At 35.5% G+C, this 26,908-nt stretch overlaps 1 protein-coding gene, 1 long non-coding RNA gene and 1 pseudogene across 5 annotated transcripts; all 3 read left to right on the forward strand.

Annotated features, from left to right (window-relative positions):
* Nucleotides 1-4,906: 4,906 nt before the first annotated feature.
* LOC150034505 (uncharacterized) lies at nucleotides 4,907-5,284 on the forward strand. The gene has a single exon (XM_090316761.1). It carries the CDS (start codon nucleotides 4,907-4,909, stop codon nucleotides 5,282-5,284), a length of 378 nt encoding a protein of 125 aa, XP_090172887.1.
* A 17,585-nt stretch (nucleotides 5,285-22,869) lies between these two features.
* Nucleotides 22,870-26,382, forward strand: LOC150034506 (uncharacterized). Of its 4 annotated transcripts, none has more exons than XR_016531109.1 (4): nucleotides 22,870-23,101; nucleotides 25,140-25,310; nucleotides 25,545-25,683; nucleotides 26,112-26,382. It is a non-coding gene; the product is annotated as an uncharacterized LOC150034506 (long non-coding RNA). The 4 variants fall into 4 exon arrangements; XR_016531108.1 differs by having other exon boundaries at nucleotides 25,593-25,683; XR_016531106.1 differs by lacking the exon at nucleotides 26,112-26,382 and having other exon boundaries at nucleotides 25,593-25,887.
* Nucleotides 24,187-25,132, forward strand: LOC150034507 (zinc finger BED domain-containing protein RICESLEEPER 2-like; annotated as a pseudogene).
* Nucleotides 26,383-26,908: the final 526 nt, after the last annotated feature.

Genomic DNA, 26,908 nt, shown 5'->3' on the forward strand with positions numbered 1-26,908 from the left:
TCCCTCTCAACTCAATCTTCTTTATCTTCTCTGCAATTTTCTCTCAAAGAAAACACAACTCTCCCTTCACCAAAATTAATGCACAGAAACCTACAACTCTCTTTGATTCTCACCTTGAGAATAACAAGGAAGACATTGTGTGGTGTCCCTGTTACTGTGTTGTTATGTTCGTGGTGCTGAGAATGGGAGAAATGTCAGATCTATTCGTGTTTCTCAGAGGGGAGGCGAGAAGATGGCTCTTCAAGGGTATGTGTATCATGATCCCTTCTCCTCTCTGTAATTACAGTAGAAGTATACTTAGGGACTATTTTATTGTTTATCCTATTTTCGTCCTCTGTAATTTTAAGTTTCTGTAAAATGAAATCGAGACATAAGGCCTTCGATTACTTCTGCTTCAAGATTTCCATCCCTTCAATTGATATCAGAGTCAAGTCGTGTCTCTGATTTTTGTTTTCTTACTTGAATTTAGAGTCTTGGTGGATTTTTATTCTGCATTGTGAATATATAATGGTTTTGCACTTGGATGTTTAAAAAATTGGCATAGATTTACTACTTTAAATGAGTTTAAAGTTGCAGGGGCCTGGTGTTTTGGGCATTTAAATTTTGCTTTCGAGTTTATAATTCCGTGTCAATCAATTTGCAAGTGTTGCAGAAGCGTTTGATGGCATTTGAAGCAAATTCGGGCTAAGACTGAAGCAGAAAATTGCTTTTGTGTTAGAACGTAATGGGCAATGTAATTATGTTGCCATTTACGCTGGAACACAGAAGGCTAAGTGTAGTTACGCTCCCTCAAGGGTAATGTTACACTGCGACAACTATTAGCCTAGTGTAATTATTCTCCCGATAGCATAACGTTACGCTCCGAGGACATACACGCGTGCCAGGCAACTCAAGATTGTACGTTCAAGCGACAATTGAAGCAATTTTTGCTTGTTTTCTGAAACTTTGTAATATTAATGATTTTATTATGTATTTTAATTAAATGAATTAATATAAGGGTTATATTAATTTAATTAATTTTTTAGGATGCCAATCTTTTGGTCTAATATTACTGTTTATTATTTATACATATGATGTATGATTTAATTTATTATAATGTATAATTTATGTCATATATTATAAAAATCACACCATAGGATAAACATGAATTCATCCATTATTTTTAATATAAGTGTTATATTATATGGTTGCATCTTTTTATTAAGCATACTCATGCGTCATATTTAATACAATTGTCATATTATATGATTGCATGCATATATAACATGTCCATGCATTATTTTATATTATAATTGTTATAAAATATAGTTTGGATAATGGATAAATGTTATAGTTTTCATTACCTTATAATATATATATGTTATGTACTTATGTAATGAAAATGGAGATGCATGAAGCATGACATTACTTTAGAAACATAATTGTGATTTTTTATTAAGTATGTCATTAGATGCATGACATAGGTTTCAATTGTTTCATTAACTTTATAATTGTTATGAGTCTAATGAAATTAGAATTAAAATCTTTAATCAAGAGTTGCATGCAAACATAGGTTCAATTAATTTTAAATGGTTTAGAATTCACCTAGACCTATGTTAATAATATTTCTAATATGATTAGAAATAGGTTTAATCGTTAACTTCCTTTTAAGATGATTAAATTGGATTAAATAAAAGATTAAATTTATAACATACTTGTTTATAAGGGACCTTTGTCTAAGGAAATTTTTATCTAAGGTTGGGGTATTCAAATTGACAGAAATGGAACACCTTTACCTGGGAGTTGACCTGGAAGGTGAATTAAATAAATATGTTATAAGCATGCAATAAATGATTAGTTTTATTAAAGTATTTAATAAACAAGAATCATTATTGTTAAACTATCCAATATAAGAGTTATATTGGGCAAATTTAACAATCACTTTGTTAAATTATTAGCCGGATTTTTCTAAGTTAATAAACCCTAAGTTTAAAATACTCAGTGGGAGGAAAATGATGTATATGATATATCAATTTCCTTTCACATTTCTTCCTAAAAATTTCACACCATGAGATTTATGCTCGGCCTTGAGACACCTTTGCTTGTGTCCCCCAATGGATGGTGTTTGCATAGATTAATACCAAGGTGAATGAAGGGAGTGTTTATAGTAAGTAGGAGAAGGATGAGTGTCAACACATCCCACGATCTCCTTCATTGCTTTGTTGTAAAGTTTCATGCTCGGTGTCGAGGCATCTTTGCTTGTGTCCCCCTACGGATGACATTTGCATGAAATTTTATAAAAAAAATCCAAAAATGGATAGGATTACTTTAATTTTTACCTCAATCAATTTTTCCCTACGGTTGGCTCATTGGGTGGAACTCTATAGTCTAAAATGAAGGGTTACACATACAAGAAATTGTTAAGTAAGTTAATGATTTCTGGACCGAATAATGGCGATTAATCATTATAGAGATAAGAATTATTCTGGTATAATGGTTGGATGAAATTTTCTCAATTTAGTGAAGGGGTTACTCACCACCCTACGGTGATATTTATCCTGACTCACTGAAACATCATTGCAAAATAGATGTCACATAGGGTATATTAGATTTTTACTAAAATTTGATTGGTTTTTCATGGGCAATGCTTTAATTGAAGGATCTCATATCTAAGAGTTCCATGAGCACGTTCGGATCACTCTGATCTCACCATGATCGAAATACACATGATACATTCATACGAACAGTTATACAAACAAACACTAATTATCAGCATGCTAAGAATAAGATAAATAACAAGGGAGAGAGTTCCATATTAGTTTAAGACAGTCTTCACACTTCAGAACTCCAACGCAGTAGAAACCTCCACGTGATCTACCAACGCCCAGCAGAAGCGTCGACTGCAGCAGCGCGAACAACCGCGAACTCACGACCGCAACGAGGACGACACCGCCACTAAAGAGCCCTGGGTATTCTCGGAGTGAAAACCCAAAGGGTGGTCTTTGATGAATTTGGTAGAGGAAGGAGGAATCACGAATCGTGTAGGCGATAAGCAAGTGGGAAGGAAAAAGGCGCTATCGCATAGCACGCTGCTTATCGTTTAGGAGAACCTACACGATCTTGTAGGATTTACTGAACGATCGTTTAGGAAAAGGTATACGATCCTTTAGTAAAATCGGCACACTATACGATCGTTTAGAGAAGTTATGCAATCGTGTAGGCGACAGTATGTGATCGTTTAGGCGTGAGGTAGACGATCGTTTTGGCGCGAGATGAGCTATCGTATAGTCTCTCGATTATCTTAATCAATCGTTTACGAAACACCAGTGCACTATCTTTTTTTCTCTTCGAGCGATTGACGAATGGGGCAAAAATGAAAACATTTTTTATTTTAATTCATTGGTTACAATAACCGACTTAGCCTTACTAACCCACGTCCAAACGTGAATTTTGGATTAATTACCATATAATTAACCAACTAATTAATTAATAAATATAATCATATTATATTTTTATCCTATAGTTTGATATCACATATCTACTATAGTATTTTCTCCTCTACTTGATATAAATCATATTTATATCTAATTTCCTCCAAAATAATGTATCTCATACATTTAGCCAATTATATCATATATAATTAACCGGTCCAATTATATCATATATAATCAAACTTCTTCTTTTCAATTTGAACATTTCAAATTAACCCAAACACTGATTCTTGACTTTATCCAAGCTACCCAGGGACCTAATGGACCTGTGGCTCGAAGCTCCAACGGTTCGTGAATAGCTGACTAAACTCTTTAGCCACGAGATCCACCATCTGTTAACTGTCAGGCATTCCACTAAAGACCAACAGTTGAACTCTTCTTACCACAGATATATTTTTGTGTCCATTGAATATAACCAATCATGAGTACGATGACCCTTCACATATGCTCGTAAGTACAACTAGGCCAAATTACCGTTATGCCCCTGTAGTTACATCTCACTCCTTAAGTACCATTGATTCCTCTAATGAACAATACAACATAGTCCAACTATGTGTGAGCACCTCTCAGGCCAAGAGAAGATATGTGGCGCCACATCCTTCAAGCCCCAGAATCAGCCCTTAAGGGAGCTATCTATCTACTTACCCCTGCCTTGGGGAAGGAGTGAATTCCATCTTTTGTAGTTGAGTTCCTAACTCCCAAATCAGACGAATCCCCAAAGTGGTAGGTTTGAATTGGCGAACTGGCCACTCGCACCCATACAAATCAAAGGACCGCCCTCAATGGCAGGAGTTCCCAACTCACTCAGGATTGAGATCATGTTACTTATGGTCATCCTAGTGAAGTGAAGTTTCTGTCATGAACAGTGTTATATAACGAGACGTCAACACTTCGTGGTCAGGTCTTATACAAACTCTTTGTATAGGACGCCCCCGCTCACATATCCCCAACATGAATGATCAGGATCAGACCATCTGTGACAAGTCACAACACTTATGACCATTCCATAAAGCGGGCCTCATCTATAGCATTACCAGGATAAGGTTTTCCTCCTATATCCATATACTACAGACCATTTTAGTTATCACTCAAGACATGATCCACTTGTATGTCATCACATACATGCTTGAGTCACATACAGATAACTAGGGATTTTATGTTTATTGGTTTGTGGTAAAGCAAATAAAATAAGTAACTGAGCAAAATACAAGATGTGAAGTAAATATCATATATTAACAACACAAGCATTTGTACAAACTGTTTACAAACTACAGGACACGAGACTTTAGGGCATCAACCCCAACAATAATAACTAATATAAGTAATTTGTATGTTTTTAGCAATCTTCAATTATGACTACCACTATATTAAACTTGTTAAGTGTATACAAACTGAATGGTGACAATTACACGAGTTGGAAAAATACTATAAATACTATGCTGATAATCGATGACCTAATGTTCGTTCTTGTTGAGGAATATTCTCAAGTACCCACTACCAGAGCATCTCAAAATTTTCGAGATGCATATGATAGTTGGGTCAAGGAAAACGAAAAAGCCCAAGCGTACATTTTGGCTAGCTTATCTGAAGTAATGACCAAGAAGCAAGAAACCATGGTCACTGCATATGAGATCATGGATTCGTTGAAAGAGATGTTTGGACAACCATCCACACAACTCCAACATAACGCTCTAAAATACATCTTCAATGCCCGTATGAAAGAAGGAGCCTCTATTCGAGAACATATCCTCAACATAATGGACCATTTTAACGTGGCTGAGATGAGTAGGTCTGTCATCGACGAAGCCAGTTAGGTTAGCTTCATTTTGGAGACTCTAACTGAGAGTTTCCTCTAGTTTCATAGTAACGTTGTTATGAACAAGCTAGACTACAACTTGACCACCCTCTTTAATGAATTACAAGCTTATCAGTCCTTGATGAAAGTCAACGAGTAGAAGGGAGAGGCAAATGTTTAACAAATAGAGTACGAGGACATATAGTATAAAAATAAAAGCTAAATGACAAGGTTGGTCTCTAAACTTTTAATGACAAATTTGAGAGTTATTATAAAATAGTTAAAATCACTTTTGTTATTTTCAAAATTACTAATAAATTATTTTTAATCATTATAATAAATTTTAATACTACGAAACATCCGATTAAAAGTGTAAAATTAAGTATATATTGAATTGATTTTGAGTGACTAAAAATGTGTTTTATACTGATTTTAAACATTAGAAAAGTGATTTTAACCATTTTAAAACCATTTCCAAGTCCTAAACCATGCATTAAGTTTATGTATAATATAGATTCATGAACTTTTAAAAGTTTATAATCGGTACCGTCTTGTGTTAAATAGGCCTTTGAGTATTTAAAATATCTCTAAACTTTCAATTGTCTAATAATAAGTCATTCAACTTTAATTTTTGTGTTTAGTAAATTGTTGGTTGATTGACTTTTTTTTTCAAAAAAAAAAAAGAAGGAAGGAAGAAAGAAAGAAAAAGTACAAATCTATTCTATATAAAATTGAATATTTAGATACCTATTAGACATAAAATTCAATCTCATTTTCAATATATTCAAAAAATGTTAAACATGTCAGAGATCTATCAAAACCAAAATTTAAAGTCTATGAATCTAACATTTAAGGTTTAAAATGTCGCTATCGATGTAAATATCGATGTCTTGATTTTACAAAAATTTTGATGGAAATATAAGTAAAATATCAATCTATGAACAATTATCATCTTCTTTTTCCCCTGCTTTTTTCAATTTGATTGTTTTGCGTAAAGCTATTGTTGATTCCAATCCATTTCTAATGAGTTCACATTAGAGACGAATGTTATGTTAACCTTGGGAGCAACCGACTTACAAAATCCCTATTGAAGTCATGTCGAGAATTTACTTTCAAGACAGTGGTTGATAAATGTCAAAAATTGTTAATTTTCACTATTTATTTTACTACGTTTCTCTTGCAAAAGCACCACTTCCTATATTATTTTGACCGTGAAATGGCTTAAAATGAGTAGAATGAGTAAACGGATGTCATTTAACTACTTTAAGTGAGTTTTGACTGCTTTAAACCTAATTCATAAACATGTACAGAGGTTTTGATTGTTTTTGCAAAAACAACATGTTGCATCGCATCGTGCCCTAGGTTTGGTCAAATTGTGCCCATTCATTCAAACTTGTTGGTTTTTCTGTCTTTAGCTAATTTCAGCTCCGAAACTACTCGAGAACATTCAAGACATTAATTTCGGCCATTCCTCGTCTACCTTAGCCTATATAAAGAGATAGATGCTTTATAATTCAACAATCTCCACTCCTAAGAAGAAATCTCACAACTTATATTTAGAAAATTTTCAAGAATGAGAGTTCTTTTGAAGAAGATTAGCCTTTAGGTCCTGAAATTTTAGGATGTGGTTCCTCACACAAGACACAGATGTCACACAAGACGTCCTAGTAAAGGCAAGAAAACAACAAAGTAACAGAGCGTGAATCAAGAATAAGCACACAGGAATTGATAATCCAGTTCAGTGATAAATATCTACATTTGGGGGTCGGTGTGCCTAGGAAAGATAATGTACTAATATATAAAAGTTAAATAATTACAATGTTGTACTTATCTGTAAATAATGATGATTATAGCGACACACGTAGAACCTAACTTAGCTAATCACCTATGTTCCTCCTAGATATGAGACTCCCTCTCATTCAGACTTAGGCTCCTCCTAAGTATGTGAATATTAGTGATGTAATACTTGGGATCCCCTTAACTGTGTGAGACTCTTCACTACAAGAAATTATGCTTTCGCCGACGGAAAAAAGTGTCGAAAAAAATTCCAAAAAAGCGTCGAAAAAGCCTTTCCTAATGCTTTTTTGACTATTGGTAAAGTTGTTGGGAAAGCCTCGTCTAGAAAACCCTATCCTGTTGGAAAAAAGTTCCTTTGTCAGGAAAAATTGATCTCACAATGCTTGAAATTAGGAGGAGATATGTCGATCCAAAATGGGAGCGTTGGAAAAGGTCACCTTTCTCGATGCCAAAAATTGGTTTATTGGTGATAGATAAATACCCTATGCCGACGCCATTTCTTTGGCATCAGCAAAGGATTGGATATGTTTTGCAGGCACACTAGTTATGCCTCATTTTTTTTTTTAGAAGAGAAAAGCAACTAGTATAATTCTCTTTTCTTTTTTTTCCCACACACAAGGCTGCTATTTTCTCACTATCTAGTTTTACTCGTAGGCATTTAAAGTTGCTCCAAGCCAATAGGGGCCCTTTCGAGATGACAACAAAAATACGAGATGGATAATCCATTTTTAAGACTTTAAAGGATTTAAAACAGAAAAATTTTCAACCTAGGTTCATTTTACATGGTTTTCATGAATTGTTTTTTTATAAAAAAAACTCAAAATTGTGAAAATTACTACTTTTTAAGAACAAATAACCCATTGAGTTCTTCCTCAAATTGTCATTGAAAGGAAACGTCAAATAGAACAAACAAACATTTAAGCATTCATCATGACGGAATCAAGACAACAATTCATATTTTCAATCAAATATCAAATCACACGAAGCATGCTTCGCCCACCCCCAACTTAAGAGATGCAATGTCCTCAATGTATATTCAGGTTTTAACTCATGCTAAGGATAAAAAGAAAGGGGGTAAAAGGGAACATAAAAACTTCCCTGAATTTTTGGGCACAAGCATGATCAATTGAAAGCATTCCTCCACGAGCAAGATTTGTGATTCTACTAAGAAGAAAAGTAAATGAAAGAAAAAGGAAAATGAAAGAAACAAAACAAAACAAAAAAAAAAAAAAAAAAAGAAAAAAAAGGAAATGAAATTCAAACTCTTGGTTGCCTCCAGATAGCACAACATATAACGTCTTTTGCTCGACACCTAGTGATGTGGGCTCAAGTGATAGAGGGTGGAGTCAACATGAAGCTTGAGCAAACATTGTTGACTTTTCCTTCATTGAAAATTTTAAAGCGGTGCCTGTTCACTTTAAATTCCTTCTCCGTCTCCAAATTCCTAATCTCTACTGCACCATAAGGAAACAAGTTAATAACCTCAAAGGGACCAAGCAATTTAAATTTCAATTTACTGGGCATAAGTGATAGTTTTGAATTGTAGAGAAGCACTTTCCGTCCAACTCGAAATTCCTTCCTCAAAAGACCTTTATCATGTATTAATTTAGACTTTTCCTTCTACACTCTTGAGTTCTCATAGGCTTCCAAGTGTAGTTCCTCCAATTCTTGTAGTTCCAATAGTCTCTCCTTACCGGCTTGAGCTAGGTTCATATTACATTGCTTGATAGCCCAATATGCTCTATGCTCAATTTCGATTGGTAGATGACACGCCTTGCCGTAGACAAGCTTAAAGGTGTTGTTCCAATAGAAGTTTTAAATGTAATTCTTTAGGCCCAAAGAGCATCGTCAAGGTGCGTGCTCCAATATTTTCTGGTTGGATTGACAGTCTTTTCCAGGATACTTTTGACCTCACGATTCGATATTTCAGCATGTTCGTTCGTTTGAGGGTGGTATGGAGTGGTAACCCGATGGTAAACTTCATAATTCCTCATGAGCGCCTCGATGGTCCGATTGCAAAAATGAGTACTCTGATCACTAATTATAGCTTGTGGTATGCCAAACCGAGAAGAGTTGTCAACTCTTAAGAAACTTGAAACCACGACAACATTGTTAGTCCTTGTGGGGATTCCTTCAACCCACTTCAAATCATAATCAACTGCCAAAAGAATATATAGGAAACCATATGAAGAAAGAAAGGGGCCCATGGAATCCATACCCCACACATAAAAAATTTCACACACAAGGATAGAATTTAATGGCAACTCATTCCTCCTAGACAAAGATCCATCTCTCACAGGATGCGAACAGAGAATTCCAAATCAACCCACTATCCAAAACTTTCCCAGCAGTTCTCCGAGGACTAAAATGCCCGCCACAATCCATCTCATGACAGAATGTAAGCACAGATCCAAACTTTTCATTTGGGACACATCTCCTAATGATTTAGTCAGAACAAATCTTCCAAAGGTGTGGTGGGTCCCAAACAAAATACTTTGAATCACTCCTTAATTTGGCCTTCCTAGAACTAGGCATGTCGTAAAGGAAATTACCAGTAACCACGAAATTCACCATGTCAGCATACCATGGAGTGGGTGTGGCAATCTGGAATAAGAACTCATCTGGAAAATCCTCTCGTAAGGGCACAGGGTCCTCTTCTTGTACTATCCTGCTCAAATGGTTAGCTACCAAGTTTTTTGCTCTCTTCCTGTCCTTGATAGTCAAATTGAATTCCTGAAGGAAGAGCATCTAACGCACAAGTCGGAACTTTAACTCTTTCTTGGTCATTAGGTACCTGAGAGCAGAGTGATCAATAAAGATAGTAACAAGAAAACTAAGAATGTAATAATGGAATTTATCTAAAGCAAAAAAGATAGCTAGAAATTCTTTCTCAATCGTGGTGTAATTAATCTGGATACGATTTAGGGTCCTTGATGCAAAGCATATGACGTGACTCTTCTTGTCGGCCCTTTGTCCTAGTACTGCTCCCACTGCTAAATTGCTAGCATCGCACATGATCTCGAACAGTACGTCCCATCTAAGAGGTTGCAAAATTTGGGTGGTGCTCAGCTTCTCCTTTAAAGTGTCAAAGGCCTCCTGACACTTCTCGTCAAAATCAAATGGAACATCCTTCTGAAGTAATGTTGATAGCGATATTGTCAACTTCGAAAAATCGTTGATGAAACGTCTGTAGAAACCTGTGCTACCAAGAAAAGAATGAATCTCCCAAACACATGTAGGATATGGGAGGTTAGCAATAATATCTATCTTACCTTTGTCTACCTCAATTCCCCTTGCAGAAACTAGATATCCTAAAACAATCCCATGAGAAGCCATAAAATGACATTTTTCATAATTCAATACCAGGTTAACCTCAATGCATCGTCTCAATACTAAGCTAAGATTATGCAAGCAATCTTCAAAAGACTATTCGTAAACTGTAAAATCATCCATAAACACCTCTATGCACTTTTCTATAAAATTGAAAAATCTACTCATCATACACCTTTGGAACGTACGTGGGATGTTGCAAAGCCCAAATGGCATCCTCCTGAAGGCATATGTACCGTAAGAAAACAGAAAAATAGTTTCCCGATGAGCCGTTCCACCATTTGATCCATAAAAGGTATAGGAAAGTGGTCTTTCTTGGTTACCTCGTTGAGCTTTCGGAAATCGATGCACACTCTTCACTTGTTTTATACACACATCGGTATCATCTCACCCTTATCATTCTCCACAATTGTCATGCTAGTCTTTTTGGGGACAACATGGATAGGACTTACCCATTTACTATTAGGAACTGGGTAAAAAATTCTAGCTTCATTGAGCTTGATAATTTCTTTGAGAACGACATCTTTCAAGTTGGGGTTGAGCCTTCTGAGGGGTTGGACTGTGGGCTTGGCTTCATCTGCTAGAGTTATCCTATGCATGCAAAGGGAAGTGTTCACTCCCTTGAGATCATTTAGAGTCCACCCAATAGCCTCCTTGTAAGTTTTCAAAGTTTCAACTAAGGATTTCTCTTGGGCAGACGTCAACTCCCTAGAGATTATGACTGGAAGGGTGTTCCCTTCTCCCAGGTATACATATTTCAAATGGCCAGGGAGAGCCTTTAGCTCAGTCCCTTATACCTGCAGATCAAGAATATCGAAGTCAGAAGAAGGTTCCTCTAAATTACTAACATCAACAACAGAAAGAAATAAATCATGGGAATCATGTGAATCCAGATCAATGCATGGAGCAATCAACATATCAGAATTATTGTGACACCCCACCCCAGATTACCCTCTTAACCTGGATGGAATGGTGATTGCAGCAATAATTAACCTTTTTACTGGCAGTTACTGCCTAACTAACCTCTTAACTTTTACTCAAACCCTGAATACATGCATATCATCACTATACCAACATATTAACTCGGAACTTAACACATTTACATTACAGGGTTTCGCAACATTGTTCATACATGAATATTACAACTTATGAGCCCCATCTAGTATACTAGTCACTAGACAGACACATGTGTACTAACTAACATAGGTCTTTAATTACGCTTCTTTCAACTTGTTTCTTTGAGTGGTAGAACAGCAGCAGAATAGTCTTTTGGGAACTGACCACTACCTGAAAGAAAAATTGAAAACGTGAGCTAGAAGCCCAGTGAGTGACTTAATAAAACATAAATCTCATGCTTAAACTGAAAGCTTGAAAACATATTACTCGAACTAAAATATACCAAGCAAACGTGTACATAAAACCTTTACAACCATTGTATCTGAAACCTAAATCTTAATTGAGACCCCTAGTTCGATCTCTTCATACTGAACTATGGCTAGGAGGGACCCCTACGTCAATCTCTTTAAAAATATATCGATGGGCATCTCAAGCAACCTCCTCTAAACACTAACATTGAGAATGTCACACCCCGCCCTAGATCACCCTCTTAGTCTAGAGAAGGGCATGACTGCAGTAGTTATCAATCCTTAGGCTGACACTTACTGCCTAAAAACTCTTGCGGAATAACTCTGATACCAAATACAAATTATATACAACGGGATGGCTGTAGGCCTACAATTTATTAACTTAGAAACTTAATATGTTTAGAGTATTTTAACATTATATTTACAAGTCCCAAAACCCACAAACCCTAGTCCCTATATGAACAATAGTAACATGTGTACAATATTAACAGTAACCACTTAGCAAACGGTTACAAGTCTTTTGGTCCTTTAGTGGCAGATCAGATACTGAGCTGTCTTCAGAGGATTTGACCGCTACTTGTGGGGGGAAAAATAAAAACATTTGAAAACGGGGTGTGCTTATGCCCAGTGAGTGACCGAGAAAACATAGTAAATTCTCATGCATGATTTCAGTAATGAGTTTTTAACTAAAACATAAACTTTTACAGTACTTGTACTGCAACATAAACGTTTTCCAAGCGTAAAACATGTAAAGCTATTTTAAACATAAAACAATAAAAGCATTTCTCAAATCAAAGTACTTTATAACTGGTAAAATAATCCCAACACCATCTGCTAGTCCAGAGAGAACCCTTTTGCTCAATCTCTGACTTTATTCACCTGTGGCCACATTAGGTACTACTGCTCAGATACCTTCTCCTTGTACTTCAGTATCGAGCTACTAGGATACCTTCTTCAATGTACTCCAGTATCCCATTGGCTTGGTACCTTCTCAAACGTACTTCAGTACCAATAGATACCTTCTCTTTGTACTTCAGTATCTAGTTGGGTGGATGCTTTCTCCTTGTACTTTGGCATCGCATTTTACCAAAATTATTTATAAACAACTTTTCTCTTTAAAGCATGTACAATATAACACATATACAACATGACTTTAAAGATGATAACGCATGATGGATAAAATCAATACATATACATATGTAAATGGTTTTTCAACAATATGCTTGCGTTTAAATCACAATTCAAACTTGCTTGGAAATCATTTTATAAAACTAGTAGGCTGACTTCACCTTGGTTCAATGTGTTCTTCCCAAACGCATCCAAATACATCGCCCAGAAGCTTGCTCGGCCGTTCAATGCATAGGCAAGGCATGGGCGTGACATTCGAATCGGACAAAGCAAGGCTAACGCATAGGCGCTCTTGCTCTTTCTGCTCTCGACGTGTCGCTCTTTCCACTCTTGGCAGTGTCGCTCTCTCCCACTTTTTTGCTAGTCACGCTCTCTCCACTCTCGCTCTCTCCCCCCTTCTCGCTCAAAATCTCGCTCTCTTCACTCAAGCTCTCTCCAGCAATCTCGCTGGTCTTGCTCTCTCCAATCTCGCTCTCTCTTGCTCTCTCCAGCTTTCTCGCTGGTCTTGCTCTCTCCAATCTCACTCTTTCTCTCGCTCAAAATCTTGCTCTCAATGATCTCGCTCTCAACGATCTCGCTGATCTCACTCTCACTGATCTCACTCTTAGCTACTGTGAACATTGTTTGTCTCTGTGCAATTTCTACACGATTGTGCCACTAGTCATTTGCCTTCCAGTGCTTTGTGCACAACACGCATTTCACATAAATTTTCCATACTTAGCCAATTTTTCCCAAATTTTCCAAACTTAATTTTCATATTTTTCTTTTTCAAATCCCCATTCCTTATCACCATTCCACACTAACTTTCTCATCAACCTACTTATTATTCAAATTTCATTACAATTTTACCAATTAAAGCTCAACTTAAATTATTCAAGGAAAATCTACTTAACACTTAGAAATTTCCCTCCCCTTAACTTAGGATTTAACTTTCACTTAGTTAATTCCTTTTATCACTTGCTTAAGTAAGGAAAATAGAAATTCGGATTTCACAGAGAACTACTCTTAAACGCCATTAAACATCATTATTCCTTAGTTGAGAATGAGCATGCCTCGCTCTAGCTCCCAATGTCTGTTATTAGCCATGAGACCCACGTTTCGGCCTCTCTTTGCTGGTTTATGGCCTAGGAGACCCATACTTCGGCCTCTCCTTCAAAACTACCCACGTGTACGTTGGAGGTTTCTATGTACCGTCAACATCTTAGGTACATTTATTCAGATACATTTCTTACCTTTAGTACTCCTCTTCATTATGTTTAGGAATATCAACGCATGTACTTTAGCAGTCTTAGGTATATAAAAATAGCACATCAAGCTTAGTTTTTACCCTAACGCATGCTTCATACTTTATAAAATAAGTTGGCTTAAATTGTGTTGAACTAGCTTATAAAAACTATTAGCATGCGTTAGATATGGAAAACATACTTGGAAAAGTCATACATTAGTAACATCATGCGTTGATAAACATTCATAAACATTAGCAATTCCAAACTATCCTTCTAACCTGGGAGAAGATATGAATGCCTTTATCCCTAGTTGAGAGTGAACTATTAGATCTAACCCTCAATGTCAACCTTAGTTGGGGAGAACCCTTTTGCTCAATCCCTCGACGTCGTATCACCTACGTGCACGTGGTTATAACTGAGTACCGTCATACCTTAGGTACTTGACTAGGATACCTTCTCATTGTTCTTCAGTATCCGTCATATTACTAGCCATAAACATTTAGTTGAAAGGATACCTTCTCATTGTCTTTCAGTATCCATCATATAACTAGTCATAAACATTTAATATATCTTCTTACTTCCATTTTCTACCCTTCCTAAGACATGGCTTTATTTAGCTCATTAGAAGACATCACATTACTTACTCTTACTTGAAGTAATTAGGGTTCGGATTTTACAATTATTATCATCATCATGCAACAAAATATCATCTATAACATCATCCGCCTCAATCAAACACAAGGACAAATATTCTTTAGGGAATTTCATGGCATCGTATATGTTAAAAGAAACAACTTCCCCCATCAAATTCTACAGATAGACAGCCTTTGTTTACATCTATTTTTGTTTTGGCAATTCTCATGAAGGGCCTACCTAACAGAATTATAGAAGATGAAGGTGCAAAGTTTTATCCACTTTTAATATATAAATCAACTAGGAAAATCAAGTCCTTAACTTGCAACAGTACATCCTCAACAATCTTTAAGGGTTAGATATAAGATCTATCAGCTAGTTGGATGCATACAGTATTTTTTTGTAAATCATTCAATTTTAAACCCTTATAAACATGATAGGGCATGACACTAAAAGAGGCTCCTAGATCTAGCATGGCATGACGGAAGACTCTATTACCAATAATGCAGGGCGAAGTGAACGTACCTGGATCTCGACATTTTTCAGGAACATTATGTTTTAGGAGAACATACCTGGATCTCGACATTTTTCAGGAACATTACTTACAACAGTACATCCTCTCGATCAACTCTTCATCCCTATGTTCTTGTTTTTTCTTGCTAGCCTACTAGGAAACATAGCTTTAGGAATATAAGGTTCAACAGAAGGTGAAGAAAGAGTACTTACCTTGGGGGTAGATGGTTGTGCTTCAGATTCACCCTCATTGTTCTCAGCTTTTTTGTTGGACTTACCAGATGGAGATAGGTTGTCTGATGGAGGCTCCTTACCACTTCTTAGTGTGATGGCACTAACGTTGGCGTGGTCTAGTTGGGCAGGTAACTTCCCCGAACCCTTGTTCTCTATTCGACTCACTACAGTAGCTAACTGTGTGACTTGAGTCCCTAGATTAGCCATGCTCGCCCTGGTTTCTTGCGGATAAGCCTTTGTGTTCTGGGATAGCTAAAGAGAGTCCTTTTGCAACTGTTGAATTGTAGAAGATTTGACAATGTCTTTTAAGGATATACCTAAGGAAGATGACGATGGTTGATTGGAATGATTAGAATTGTCATGCCCGTATTCTTTGCCTCGACCATCCCATTTAAGGTTACGGTGATCACGCCAGCTTGAATTGTATACTGGACTATAAGGGTTGTAGTTCCTTTGGTAATCCCCAACCGTGTTCACTTATGCTTGAGGACATGCTTCATAGGTGTGTCCTACTATTCTGGAGGCTCTACAAGCCTTGCCTTGAGTGACTCCTCCTTGGGTCAACTTTTTCACAAGAGAAGTTAAGTTAGAAATTTGAGCCTTTAATTCTTTAACCTCAAAATTACCAGTTAAATCAAATTCAGTGGATCTGGTGCCAGAATTCTGGTTGTTCTCAGCCATGTGTGATACCAATTCTTGGGTCTCCTTAGGTGTCTTGTCTGCAAGAGCACTTCCGGCTGCTGAGTCAATTGAGTTCCTGTCATGGGTAAGCAAACCACTATCTGGTTAGAAATCTGGTGGTGGGAGAAATTAGCACATAAGCTTTTATATCGTTCCCAATATTCAGAAAAAGACTTACCCACAAACTGTTTTTGTCACACCTCACCCCAGGTCACCCTCTTAGCCTAGAGAAGGGCGTGACTGTAGCAGTTATCAACCCTTAGGCTGACACTTACTGCCTAAAAACACTTGCGGAATAACTCATTAATATAACTAATACCTTTAATTCCCTTAAATAATTTGAATCATTCAAATTATTCCAAAAAAGAATTATTCCTTATTTTATCCTTAATGAGCTAGCAAGGAGACTTTATGGACCTACAAATTAGATGCTCCAATGATACGAGATTAATTAATTAAACTCTTTAATCAAATTTAAAAATATTCAACAACCGTTGGTGACCCCAATAAAGACCAAAAGCTGCACTCTTTGCACTGTAGATATATTTCTTTGTCCATGGATATAACCAATCAACAGTAAGTTGACCCTTCACAAATTGCTCGTAGCTACAGTTGAATCGAATTACCGTTTTACCCCTGTAGGTACATCTAACTCCTTAAGTACCACTGATCCCTCTAATGAACAATTTGTTATAGTCCAACTATTAACTAGACCTCTCTCAGGCCAATGAGAGGTGAGGCGACTCATTGTTCAAGACTTGGAATCAACCCTTAAAGGAACAATTCATTTACTTACCTTAATATAGGAAATGAGTAAATTTCATCTTATGTAGTTGAGTAGACTCCCTACTCAGACATATCCCAAAATGATAGGCTTATTGAGTAGGCAAATTTGGCAACTCTCACCCATATAGATCAAAGGATTGCCCTTATAGCCTCATAGACAGAAGTTCACAACTCATTCAAAATTAAGGTCAAGTTACCTATGGTCATCTCATGGTAGCGCAAGCACACGCGCCAAAATATAATATTGTATAACGGTCAAGAGACGGAGTATCATCCTCTGAGAAATTGGTTTGACTCTTTTAGCTATTCGAAGATTATTCTAATTTTATTTAGGGGACTGGCTTGTGATGAGAACCTAACTAATCTAATCCTAAAAAGCAAGAAAAAATAAAACTGGGGTGAAACTAGACAAAGACACATTCTAGGGTATGATTTCGTTAAACGGATTAAGTAAATTAATTATTTTGACCTTAGATTTATTCATATCAATTATAGATCTAGGAGTCTTTTATCTAGGTATCCTCTCTCGAGCTCAACCCTTTTTAATGACTAACCATCAATTCAAATCTCTTCTATAGCTTGACTAGACACAACATTAAGTTCCTCCATCAACAATCTCTATTAATCTTCTATCACTCTCGTGCATACTAGATTAACAGTTTAACATGCTAGATCCAACTTAACACCTTCTCTCTCGAGACAGAAATTAAGTAAAGAACATTCAATTAGTGATCAGTTAATTAAAAGCATTAAGAAAAAACATACTAAATTAATTATGCATAAATTCAATTCAAGAAGCAAAAAATTCAGTTTTCACAATCCATAAAACTAAATCAACACCCTAGAAATAAAAATCAGTCACTCATGGTTACAACACAAACATAGACCATTCATGACTCTCGTGCTCGAATCCGAAATTGCAACCCAACGATCTCTTCAAATCTCTGATCCTTGAAAGCACTACAATACCGCTTCTGTCTAGAATTATACTCCCCAGGGAGGCCTCACCAAAATATTGCTTTATGCTATCAAAATAGCCTTTAAAGTGCCTTCATTGGCCTCCTTGAATCAATTCGACCACAAACTGCTTATATAGACAGTAGTCGCAGCGTTGCAACACTCCAATGTAGCATTACAACACTGACGGTAATTTCATCTGTAGCATGGATCACTAGTCGTAGCGTCGCAACGTTGCAGTCGTAGCATCATAACGTTGCAAATAGCGTTGCGATGCTGCCCTGTTTCCAGATTGTCTTTGCCTTGCAACGTTGCGAGGCAATGTTGCAATGCTTGTTCAACGCTACCCTGCCTCCGATTTTCGCATTTTCTTTCCTTTTTCTCCATGGATCAATACTCTAGGTAAAAAATTTGACCTTCTTGGGGGTATTTTGATCATTAATCTTTCAAAATTGCTTGTTCTCATCCAATTGCTTGATTTCCTACGATTAAACAATAAAAGCATTAAAGATCTCAAATTAAGCATAAAACTAACTAAATTCTTAGCCCAGAAAATGTACTTTTGGGATGCGTTTCACCACCCCAAACTTAGAACTTTGCTAGTCCCGACCAAAGAAAGAATAATACTATAATTAAATTTATACAAGCATGCAAATGACTCAAAACTTCATCATTCAGAATAAGCATATTAGATCCATTTGTAGAAACTTTCATGCACATTCCAACATTAAAAGATTTCAAGGCCAAATCTCATCATTTCCCACGTATGTGTGTGCAAGTCCCATTAATTCAAAATACAAGAACTAAAGTTAGGTTCAAGAGATCTTCTCTAGTTTTCCCTCTACTCTGGCTCATGCACCAATCATCAAGCATCCACACATCTAAGAAAGTAATATGTCCACTAAGGTGCCTTGTTTTTATATTTTTTTAACAACCAAAAGGGCCCTAAACTTGCATCATTTTACCTAGGGGCACTAACTTTCATACATCCACTGTAGGGAACCATACCTAGTAAATTCCCAGCTGTCCTAACTGATCACAGCAATGACAACTCTTTTTACCCATCCATGCATACACATTACAAATTTAAAATAATAAAAAGATATTTCTTTTAAGCACATGAGTATATATTCTCTTTTTTTTTTCTCAAAGGCAACAATAATATTCTTTTGTTTTCCTCTTATTCTAACATTACAAACCATCACGCACATTAACCCTCTAACCGGTGGGACCTTTCGAGTTGACAACCAAATACACTACACTTAATCCTCCTTTTAGTTAAAGTTTCTAAATTAAAGTGACTACGTGCTCATGCTATGGGAGACTCAAAGAGGGACTTAAAGATAATTTAATTCAAGAGTATGTCATCCTATTTCCACAACAGCTCATCTAACATGCAAATTTAGAATAACTCATAGGTAATAATAATCACTACATCCTCAGCAAATTTCACAATTTAAGCACCAGATCCTCTTTTTAATTCAAATTTTTTTTTTTAAAATTTTCCTTAAAGTTCAGCCACTCAAAACAATCAATCAATAATCATGCATAAGAAATTTTTTCTAAATAACATGCATAGCAGGATAAAAACACAAGACAAGCAACAGTATGCAGTATGTCCCCAACCCCAAACTTAGAAACATGCATTGTCCTTAATGCAATAAAATAAACATAGGGAATGAGCGAAACTGGCCTAATTAATGAAGTAATCTACGTGTGTTAGGTTTGCAAACCATTCTTTAATTTGAGGGCTCCTGTAAAACCTGGACCAGAAAAAGATAAGAGTCCAAACCATGAGTGTTGAATTACAAATAAAAATAATAGAATAAACTAAAATAATAAAAAGAAAATAAAAGCTTGGGTTGTCTCCCAAGAAGCGCTGTGTTTAACATCCAAGCCAGACGACATGGGAGATTGTCCGTCAAGGTACATAGAAATTCTCCCATTTTTCAGGTCCCTTCTTGCTTGAATCAATTTAGCCTAAAAAGTCTTGTGGGCTTTCCATCTTTTCCACGGTACCTGAAAGAAGAAAATTATTTTTGGTATTTTTAATTTTTGAAAAATAAAAAGACTAAAAATTAAAAGTAGACTCAAACTGACACAACTCGTAAGAATATGAGAGAGAAAGATCAATGGCAAAAGGACTCTCAAGTGATGGAACATAAGGCTCTTCAACCTTAACCTTAATCACTTGAACTTCCTTATCTAAATTGAGCACATATTCTCTCTCAATCTCACAAACCAGCTCTTGATATGACTCTAACGTTTTCAACTCATCCCCATCATTAGAATCTACAATTACGGACCTCCCTACCTTAATGGCATTGGAAATATTCTTCTCATACAAGGCTCTAAATGCGTCAACCATTAGACTAAGTTGATCTCTTAAACATTTTAGGGCTGCCTCATTCTTTATCAATTGAGCTTCTATCCTATCCAACCTCCTCCTCTCTTCCATACAAAATCTCCTAAATTGGTACTCTAAGATAGACTCTTTTAACTGGTCCTCTAAAGAAGGTTTCTCCTCTACTAGGGGTGGATAAACATAAAAACTCCTATAGTCATGGGATGGGTAACTGATGGGATATGAGTATGGGTTGAAAGACATTGGTGGTGGTGTTGAACCTAGATTAGGTTGGTAAAACCTATAAAGCCACCCAACATTATGATAAGACATGATAAAGCAAACACCACAAGCAATCACACAAGAGAAGACTTAAATAAAAAAAAATTAAAACAAAATAAAATTAAAAAAATAATCTACACCATAAATTAAAATAAGTCAAATCTTTTAAATATTAAAAGAAATCAAAGCACGATTCCCCAACAACGGCATGAAAAACTTGATGGTAGCACAAGCGCACGCGTCAAATTTTAATATAGTAAAACGGTCAAGAAACCAAGTATCGTCTTCTGAGGAATTGATTTGACTTTTTTAGCTATTTAGAGATTTTTCCATTTTATTTAGGGGATCAGACTGTGATGAGAACCTAACTAATCTAATCCTAAAAAGTAAAAAAAGATAAAACTGGGGTGAAACTAGACAAAGACACATTCTAAGGTATGATTTTGTTAAATGATTAACCAAATTAATTATTTTGACCTTAGATTGATTCATGAAAATTATAGATCTAGGAGTCTTTTATCCAAGTATCCTCTCTCGAGCTCAACCTTTTCTAATGACTAACCATCGACTCAAATCTCTTCTATCGCTTGACTAGACACAACATTAAGTTCCTCTATCAACAATCTCTATTAATCTCTTAACACTCTCGTGCATACTCATTAACAGTTTAACATGCTAGATCCAATTCAACACCTTCTCTCTCGAGACATACATTAAGTAAAGAAAATTCAATTAGAGATCAGTTAATCAAAACCATTAAGAACAAACATGCTAAAATAATTATGCATAAATTCAATCCAAGAAGCAACTAATTCTGTTTTCACAATCCATAAAACTAAATCAATACCCTAGAAACACAAATCGGTCACTCATGGTTACAACACAAACATAGACCATTCATGAGGTTTCCAAACATAAATGACAAAAAATAAGAGGGAAGAAAGTAAGTCGTGTTTTTTACTCTCGTCCTCGAATCCAGAATTGCAACCCAATCTTCTCTTCAAATCTTCGATCCTTTGAAGCCCCATGATGCCGCTTCTGTCAAGAACTACACTCCCTAGGGAGGCCTCGCCAAAATATTTCTTTATGCACTTAAAATAGCCTTAAAAGTACCTCCATTGGCTTCGTCGAATCAGTTCAATCACAAACTGCTTATATAGGCAACAGCCGCAGCGTTGCAACGCTCCAATGTAGCACTGCAATGCTGATGGTAATTTCATCCAAGTGCGCATCACTAGTCATAGCGTCGCAACGCTGCAAGCAGCGGTGCGACGCTGCCCTGTTTCCAGATTGTCTCTGCCTTGCAGCATTGCGGGGTAGCATTGCAACGCTTGTTCAATGCTGCCGTTCCTCTTATTTCCGCATTTTCTTTCCTTTTTCTCCATGGATCAATACTCTAGGTCAAAACTTTGACCTTCTTAGGGGTGTTTTGGTCATTAATCTTCCAAAGTTGCTTGTTCTCATCCAATTGCTCGATTTCCTATAATTAAACAATAAAAGCATCAAAGTTCTCAAATTAAGCATAAAACTAACTAAATTCTAAGCCTAGAAAATGCACTTTTTTGATGTGTTTCATCATCCTAGTGAAATGTTAATCTCTTTAAGTAATGGTGTTATAAAGAGAGACTAATCATTTCACGGTCCAGTGTTATTCAAACTCTTTTTATAGGATATCCCCACTCACATGTCTCTACATGAACGACTAGGATCATATTGTTTGTAACACTTTACAACTATTGTAATAATTATGAATTACGTCGTATCCGTAGTGTCACAAGGATAAGGTACCTAACCTTATCCATATACTACAGACCACTTAGGGTATTACTTAAACATGATCTACCTGACATACATGTTTAAGTTACATAAAATAATCTTAGATCTTAGTTTATTGGATTGGGTTAATGCCAACTACATGTCGAATAAAATAACATCTTTATTTTATGAAATAAATAATTCGTATATAAAATTTACAAACTATAAAACCGAAGAGATTTAAGACATCAACCCCAACAATCTCCTACTTATCCTAAAGCTAGTGAGGTGCACAACACAAAGCGTAAAACAAAGTAAAGTACACATACAATAGACGAGGGTATACATTATGCCTAATAATGTCTTCCACCTGCCTTAGACAAGATGATGCATGTCCCATGGACCCATACACTCTAGTAAGGGTGTAAGGGACCGAACCGAACCGATTTGGTTTGGGTCGGGTCGATTAGATTGTTATTTATAATTTGACTTGAACCAAATCAAACCAATATGGTTTAGTTTGGTTTAGTGGTTTGATTGATCCGATATATTAGGGTTTCTTTTCCTAATTCTCAAGCATTCAACAAACGTACGTAGCCTCAACTCATGCTTCTTCAACGTCTCGTCTCATATTAAGTCGTGCTTCTTTTGTCCGCTGCCACTTCTTCCATTCGCCACCGTCTCTTCCGTTGGTTGCCTCTTCTGTCCGCCGCTCGCCACAACACTTTGTCCGCCATCTCTTCCCTCTGTGACTTTCCACAACAGTTCTTCAATCGTCGTCTCTTTCGACGCTATCCCAGCCCCAAGTACCTTCCTTCCTTTCTTCTCAATGCTTCTTTAATTCTTTGTCCTTTTTAATTTTTATGTTGTTGGGTTATTTTGAAATTTGGATTGTTGTGATTTTTTTTTGCTCTAACTGGACTTTTCAGTCTACTTTGATTTTTTAGACTCTCCAATGGCATTTAGAGGAGAATCTAAAACATGGTTTCATATATGATATTTCCACTGTCCTAGTTGTTTTTATGTGATATTTCCACCGTCCTAGTTGTTTTTATGTCTTTTCTATTACTCTAGAAGTTTTTGAATGGCCACTTTTCAAGTTTATTGTTTTATTCTAGTTGTTCATATGTGATATTTTTTTAGTTTTACTCTCATTTGTTTCAATTTAGTTCATGGTTTCGTCTTATTTTTTTTTCACCACCAACCTATAACCATAAGAAACTCAAAAGTATAATGATTACAGTAGGTTGGATTAGAAACTTTACTATTTTAGACATTTTGGTCTTATAGCTTTATTAGTCTATAGGCATATATAAATGTATACATTTGGTCTAAAATGTTAAAGTTATAACTTAAATTGTAAATGAAAGTCGATGTGATTGATCTTAATTACTGTGGTATGATTAACATATGATTATCTCTAAACTTAGTTGTACGTTTAATTTTATTTTCTATAGGATGACTTCATCACTTGCAAATGAGATTTCAAAACAAAGTCATTTTAGTCCTATAAAATTGTTAGGCAAAAGAAAACCTATTAACTAACTTCATCAGTATGAAAATATTTTATTAAAGTAGAAGGATGTGATTCGAAAAATCCTAAGACTACTTATATCTATCGTGGGGCCACATATGCTTGTGATTCCAAGAACAGGTACTACAAATATAAAAAGACATTTAGAGAAATGTAAGAAAAATACTAATGAGTCAGAAGATTATGTTGAGGGAGAGGGAAATTCTGAAAGTAGTTTGATAGCTACATCCTTCACTTAAGGAAACTGTAGAACAATGCTCGCTTATATGGTCATATGGATGAAATTCCATTTAAGTTTGTAGAAAGTGAATAATTTCATAAATTTTGTCAGGCATTAAATCCAAAGTTTATAATCCATCAAGGGTGACTGTTGCAAAAGAATTGTTTTCAAATGTACCTTGTGGAGAAAAAAAAAGTTAAAGAGTGCATTAAGTCGAAGTGGCCAAAGAGTTTGTATAACAACTAATACATGGACTTCCGTACAAAATATTAATTACATGGTTATAATGGCTCATTTCATTGATGATGATTGGAATTTGCACAAAAGAATTTTGAACTTGTTTCAAATAACTAATCATAAAGGAGATACGATAGGTAGAGCAATTAAAAAGTGCTTAAAAGTTGGGTATTGATAGGCCTTTTTCCATAATGGTTGATAATGCGAGTTCAAATGATGTAGCTATTGCATATTTGGTTAAAAAGTTTAGAGGCAAAAATGAGTTAGTATTCGATGGTGAATTTATTTATGTTAGATATTGTGCTTATATCCTTAACTTAATTGTTAGTGACACTTTAAATGATTTGCACATGTCTATCATTTGAATTAGAAATGATTCAAATTATGTTAGATCATCTCCTGACAAACTGCAAATATTTAAAGATTTTGCCAAAGAAGATAAGATTTCAACAAAAAATTATCTTACAATGGATGTTCCAACATAATGGAATTCAACTTTCACCATGTTGGATGGAGTGATTAAGTGCCAAAAGACATTTGTGAGATTAGAGGAGCATGACCCAAGTTACTTACCAAAAGATAATATTCCTACTGTTGAAGATTGGGATAATACTAAAGTATTTGTAAAGTTTCTATAAACTTTCTCAGAGGTGTTAAAGTTTTCTACATCTATGCCTATGACTTCAAACATATTATTTTTTTCATGAACTGTGTTTGATCTAAGAAATGATTCGTGAATACTCATTGTATGAGAATGAACCATTGAGTCAGATGGCATTAAATATGCGGCAAAATTCAACAAGTATTAGGGTATAACTACAAGTGAATTATTGCTTCAATGGATTTTTGGCAGAAGAAAGTGCAAAAAAAAAAAAAAAATAGACGAATAAGGTTGAAGAAGTATTTCAATGCCAAAAGAGCAATATCGACAATCATCCACACATAATGAAGGACCTAACTTCTAAAGTCAGAGTGATATACCTTCTATCTCATCTAGTGGATCAAGTGGAGCTGATCTTATAAGGTACGTACTGCCATCCATAGTAGATTTAAACAAAGTAATAATAAAGATCCAGATGATAGTAAAACAGAGGTGGCTTGTTATCTAGATGAGCTTGTATAGAAGATGAAAATTTAGATCTGTTAAATTGGTGGAAGTTGAATTCTTCTCGATTTAAGATTATTAGTCAAGTAGCCAGGGATATCTATAGTATTACTATATTTACTATGCCATATGAATCAACCTTTAACATTGTAGGATGGGTGTTAGATTCTTTTCGATGTTCATTAACTCCTCAAACTGCAGAGACACTCATTTGTGCTCAAAATTGGCTTCAATCTCTAAACCTTTGGATGATATAAGTGAAGAAATAGATGGAGCTAAAGAAATGGCGAAGGTAATATATACTGTTATCGTAATGGCTACAACTTTTTTTATTTCCTTATTTGGTAATTCACATTTAATAAGGTAATTGTTTTTCATTTTGATCTAGAATTCATAAACATACTAAAGAAGATTGAAGCTGCCTTTGAGAATTTTAATTATGATTCTATGGTTTGAAGTTTTTATTTTTAAATCTTATTTACATATGTTTTTTTTTTTAATTTACATTAAATATAAACTAGTTAAGTATTGAATCTTTTTTTTATATATATATATTTATATACATAATATCTTGAAGTATGATGATGGAATTAGAGTACTTGATGAAGATAAAGTACTTGATGAAGGGTTTTGAGAAACTTTGTTTTCATTTTACAAGATTTGTATTTCTTTTCTTTCAATTTGTGTTGTTTGTTTTTGTGTTCTGATTTGCAAGTGCAGGTGGAGTTTTGGATTTTGTTTGTTGCTGACCATTTTGGGATATATATATAGAATTATATATGAAATTGATGTGCTTCATGGGTAGAAAAAGAAAGGATTTAGAATTGTAATCTTGTCATGTATGTTTGTCTTCAGCAACAGGTTTACAAGCATTTTTATTTTGTTTGCTCGTTTGTTGGATGTAAGATGTAAATCAAGAAAGAATAGACATTTTGTGACAGGTCCCTTGAAATCGACTTGTGATAGTCTTCGAAGTTCATTTTGATAAAAAGTTGTTCAAAGTTTAATAATAATAACAGCTAAAAAACAAAGTCCCTTACGTTCCAAGTTCATCCTGATAAAAAAAAAAAAAAAAAAAAAAAAAGAAGAAGAAGAGAGAGAAAAAGAAAAAGGCCTAACTCAACCCCACTCAATCTAGGCCAAACCTAACTCGAGTGGAGTTGGGTCAGTTTCTGTTCGTACAGAACCAGTCCAATTTGAGTCGGGTTAGTTTTTTACCCAAATACATCGCTACTCTATAGGTGACCCTAAACAACTTTAGTCATGAGAGCATTTGCAAATGGATCAGCAACATTGTACTCTGAAGCGATCTTTGTGACGATCACGTCTCATCGATGCACAATATCCCGGATGAGATGATATTTGCACTCAATATGTTGTCCTTTGTTTTGGCTATAGGCTCCATGGAATTGTCACAACACCAGTATTATCACAATAAAGGGTGATGAGCTTTGACATGCTATGAACTTCCAAGTATATCAAAAACTTTTAGAGCCATACAATCTCCTTGACAACTT

Source organism: Benincasa hispida, chromosome 8 (genome assembly GCF_027475165.1).
Source record: "Benincasa hispida cultivar pf3 chromosome 8, pf3_genome.v1.1, whole genome shotgun sequence".
Classification (NCBI taxonomy): Eukaryota; Viridiplantae; Streptophyta; class Magnoliopsida; order Cucurbitales; family Cucurbitaceae; genus Benincasa; species Benincasa hispida.